This window comes from Eschrichtius robustus, chromosome 16, assembly GCF_028021215.1.
Source record: "Eschrichtius robustus isolate mEscRob2 chromosome 16, mEscRob2.pri, whole genome shotgun sequence".
Lineage (NCBI taxonomy): Eukaryota > Metazoa > Chordata > Mammalia > Artiodactyla > Eschrichtiidae > Eschrichtius > Eschrichtius robustus.
In genome coordinates, this window is record NC_090839.1 from 11,616,136 (window position 1) to 11,620,482 (window position 4,347).

At 62.7% G+C, this 4,347-nt stretch overlaps 1 protein-coding gene across 1 annotated transcript; it reads right to left on the bottom strand.

Moving 5' to 3' along the window:
- Positions 1-300: 300 nt before the first annotated feature.
- On the bottom strand, positions 301-2,412 carry CEBPB (CCAAT enhancer binding protein beta). The gene has a single exon (XM_068524590.1). The coding sequence runs from the start codon at positions 1,956-1,958 to the stop codon at positions 921-923; it is 1,038 nt and encodes a 345-aa protein (XP_068380691.1). The 5' UTR covers positions 1,959-2,412; the 3' UTR covers positions 301-920.
- Between the last annotated feature and the right edge of the window lie 1,935 nt (positions 2,413-4,347).

Below are 4,347 nucleotides of genomic sequence, written 5' to 3' on the forward strand. Positions count from 1 at the left end.
AGCACCCAGCGGCACTGAGTCACCCTGAAAGCCTGGCCCAGCACTCCTCTGCCCCTCCCCCGCCCCGGCCTGGTACCCCCATCTCCAAGCACAGGCCCTGGGGGAGTAGCAGAAGAGAAAAAGCAGCTGCAACCCCCCCACCCAACCACCTAAAGAGCCAAAAATAATAGCAACTCACACACACACAACAACCCCACACACACCAGAAAAGCAAATATAAAATCATAAATCCAAAATAAAGGGGAAAAAAAAAAATCAAAGCCAACTACTGCCCCCAAAAGGCTCTTTAAACATTCTCAAAAAAAAAAAAAAAAGTTTATTAAAAGTGTTCTTAATGCTTGAACGGAAAAGATTCCCAAATATACAGATGCCTCTTTTCTCATAGAAATAATTTTTTTTTATAATACAAAAAAAAAAAGACCAAAAAAACAACAACAAAAACAAAAACAACAGCAACAACCCCGTAGGAACATCTTTAAGCGATTACTCAGGGCCCGGCTGACAGTTACACGTGGGTTGCGTCAGTCCCGTGTACACACGCGTTCAGCCATGTTTAAACCGATTGCATCAACTTCGAAACCGGCCCGCCCGCCGGCGCCTGGAGAGGGGGCAGAAGGAGAGGCAGAGTTTATCATTCATCTGTACACATAGACATCTCTTCTTTAAATAACACCACGGGCGGGCGGCCCATCTGCATGTGCGGTTGGTGTGGACAAAAATATATATATATATATATATATATAATAAAATATTAAAATTACCGACGAGCTCCCCGCGCTGCCAAGTGCCCCAGTGCCAAAGTTTTGCCGGCGCCACCAGGGGCGGGGGCGGGAGCGCGGGCGCTTCCCGGAGTCTCGGTGGCCGCGGCGCGCCCGGCAGCGCGGAGGCCGGCCGGCAGGGGGACGCGCGCGGGGGCCGCGCTAGCAGTGGCCGGAGGAGGTGAGCAGGGGTTCAGGCAGCTGCTTGAACAAGTTCCGCAGGGTGCTTAGCTCGCGCGACAGCTGCTCCACCTTCTTCTGGAGCCGCTCGTTCTCGGCCGTGAGCTCCAGGACCTTGTGCTGCGTCTCCAGGTTGCGCATCTTGGCCTTGTCGCGGCTCTTGCGCACCGCGATGTTGTTGCGCTCACGCCGGATCTTGTACTCGTCGCTGTGCTTGTCCACGGTCTTCTTGGCCTTGCTCTTGACCTGCGAGGGCGCCGGCGCCGCCCCCACATAGCAGGCGGCCGGGGGCGCCTTGGCGTCTGCTGGGCTCGGCGTGCCGGGCGGGCTGGACGACGAGGACGTGGAGAGGCTCCCGCTGCTGCCGCTCGGCACCGCCTGGTAGCCGAGGTAGGCGCGCAGCGCGTACGGGAAACCAGCCGCCATGCCTGCGGCGCCGCCGCCCGGCGCTCCGGCCTCCTCCTTCCGCTTGCAGTCCGCGGGCTCGAAGCCCGGCTCCGCCTTGAGCTCGGCCGGCTGCGGTGGCGGCGGCGGCGGGGGCGGCGGGTGTAAGGGCGCGAAGCAGCCCGGGTGCAGCGCGCCCTTGGCGGCCCCCAAACGCCCCAGGCTCACGTAGCCGTATTCGGCCGCCTTCTTGCAGTTCTTGCCCCCGTAGTCGTCAGAGAAGAGGTCGGAGAGGAAGTCGTGGTGCTGCCCGGAGGAGGCGGGAGCGGGGGCGGGCGCAGGCGGAGCCGCCTCGAAGGTGTCCGTGGCCGGCGCCGGGGCCTGCGGCGCGCCCAGCGGCTCCAGGTATGGACTGAAGTCGATGGCGCGCTCGTGGTCACCGATGCTACCCAGCTCGCCGGCGGGGGGGCGCGGCCCGGGTCTGGCCGCGGGGGGCGCCGCGGGGGCCGCCTTGCCGCCGTACGCAGCAGCCAAGCAGTCCGCCTCGTAGTAGAAGTTGGCCACTTCCATGGATTTAAAGGCAGGCGGCGGCGGCAGGGGGAGACATGCTGGGTCCCAGGCCACCAGGCGTTGCATGAACGCGGGTGCCCGGGGAGGGGGCCTGGGGCTGCCCGCTCCGGCCGGCCCGCAGGTGGCGCGGCCTCCCAGCTCCGAACTGTCGCTGCTGTGTCCCTGATGCTGTTGCCGCTCCCTCCGGCGTGGCCGCTATTAGTGCGGGGGCTGGCGGCTGGACCCCCGGGTGGGTCCCCTTCCCGGTCCCGTGCGCGGCTCTGACTCGCTAAAGTTTCTCCTGAGCCCGGTTATTTATAAGGCGGGCCATGGCAACGGCTGCGTCACGCCTGGAGGCCGCCCCAGCCCCTCCCCAGGCACGCAGAGGACACGCTGTGGCCGCCCGAGACCCCCGGGAGGGCGGCGGTGGGGCGTGGTGGCCAGACTGGAGACCCGGAGCGCGCCCTCGGGGGTCCCTCGGCCCGGTGGGGGGCGGCATCGCCCCCTGCCCACTCCCACCCGGCGGCCCCGGGATTGGGAGCGAGAGAAGGCGCTAACCCGCCCCCGGACCGCCCCCTCTGGGCTGGAGGCTATACTAGAAGGGAGGGGAGAATCCGGGGAGGGGGCAACGTGATCTTCTTCTCCCACCCCAAACATGGCCGCGGCCCGCCCCCTGCTGGAGGAGGCTCTGGCTTCAGGATCGGCTGCAACCAGTCCCGACTCCCCACCGAAGGGACGCGCTCCAGGCGGGATGCTGGAGACCCCAGCTCTGGCTCCCGGAGAGGGGACCCATCTCCACGGCCCTTCCCTGGGTCCAGCCTCGCCCCTAAACTTGCCCCCATCCCCAGATCTTGGAAGGAGGGAATTTCACACCTGTGGCGACTTCCTGTCTTAAATACCAAGACCTGGGTTTGGGGGCCTGCAGGTCAGGGGCGACCTCCCACTTGGGCCTGTGCCAGGGTCGACCGCGCCCCTCCCCTAGCCCCGCCCACCGCACCTGCCCGCCCCTCAGACCACACCCGGGTCTTCTCCAGCCCCACCACACCCCGACATGGGCCCCGGGAGGGTGGAAGGGGACGGGGATGCTTGGCTCCAACACACTGTGTGACCTTGGGCAAGTCACTTCACTTCTCCAAGCTTCAGTCCGTGAAGGTGTCGTTACTGTTATTATTATTAGTTGTATTACTGTCTCCACCACAGACTCCCAAACATAAGGCTTACGGCTCTGGGGCACACATCATAAAGAAGGGCCTTCTGCCAGGGTACAAAGAGGCCCAGAGGCCCACAGCACACCCAAGATCACATGGCCTCATGTCCCCCACTGTTCTCGGAAGGAAAGCCCTTGTCCAGGCACCCTCAGACCTATTTGCACCCGAGGCCAAAACACCTGTTTCTGAGGCTGGTGGGGTGGGGAACCAGCCAGGCTCAGGAGGGGCCATGCAGGAGAGAAAAGGGAATTCCCCTATTTTCACCAGGTCCCTACTGGGCGGTGAGGGTGGGCCTGGACCCAGAGTTTGCTTTTTCACCCTGCCAGAAGCATGCCCTTGCTGCCCCTGGTTCACAGATGGGGAAACAAGATGGCCCCCCTGGATCTGAATTTAGGCCTGAGGCCCTCCCTGCAGAGTGGGCTCCGGCGGCCCCTTACCCTCTCCTGAGCCGTTCCGAGGCCATTTGGGCAGCTCCTTGGGCCTACCCCTCTGCCACTCCTGGCCCAGGCCGCCCAGGCAGGAGCTCCCAGCCTGCTGGTTGCTGACCCCCAGCCCACTGACCCCAGTCCTGGCCCTGGCGGGCAGGTGGACATTGCTCAACCTTCAGCGTTATCTGCTGAGCTGGGGTGACCTCCGCCCTGGAGAGCTGGAGAAATGACATCTCTTGAGTGCCCTTGGGGGGTGGGGGGCAGGGAGGAACAGGATGAAACACTGGCCCAGCCTGCTGGCTTTCTAGGCCTTCCCAGCAGCCTCTGGGCCAGGGAGGGATCCAAGGCCCCAGGGCCACCCAGCCAGGCCTCCCAAGCTGCAAAATGGGACACTCAGGGCTGAGCTTGAGGGCCACTGCCTCCAAGAGGCCCTCCCTGCCCCACCTGCTGGTGAACTTCCTTCCCAGCCCTTATCTCCAGCCACCGTTATCCTAGTTGTCTTGTCTGCCTCAGTCCCACTCCAGACCAACCCTTCCATGAGCGCCAGCCCTCAAATATGGGAACTCCTGGATCAGGCATGCTCAAAATTTACCAGGGAACGAATGCATTTGCTGCTACCTCTGGACCAAGACCGCTGTTTCCCCAGCTCTGCCCAAGGCAGCTCCTCAGGGCTCAGCCCAAAGGTTACCTCCTCTGAGAAGGCCTCCCTGACCTGCCCATCGACAAAGTCCTAGGCCCTTGATCACTCCTTTCACATCCCCCTGCTTCATCTCCTTCACCATTCTCAATTACAATCAACATTATCTCACCTACGCATCTTGATTTCTGTCCCCACTGCCC

What these genes read in the sequence shown, in the direction of transcription:
- CEBPB (XM_068524590.1), bottom strand. Translation starts at nt 1,958, where the DNA reads ATGCAACGCCTGGTGGCCTGGGACCCAGCATGTCTCCCCCTGCCGCCG.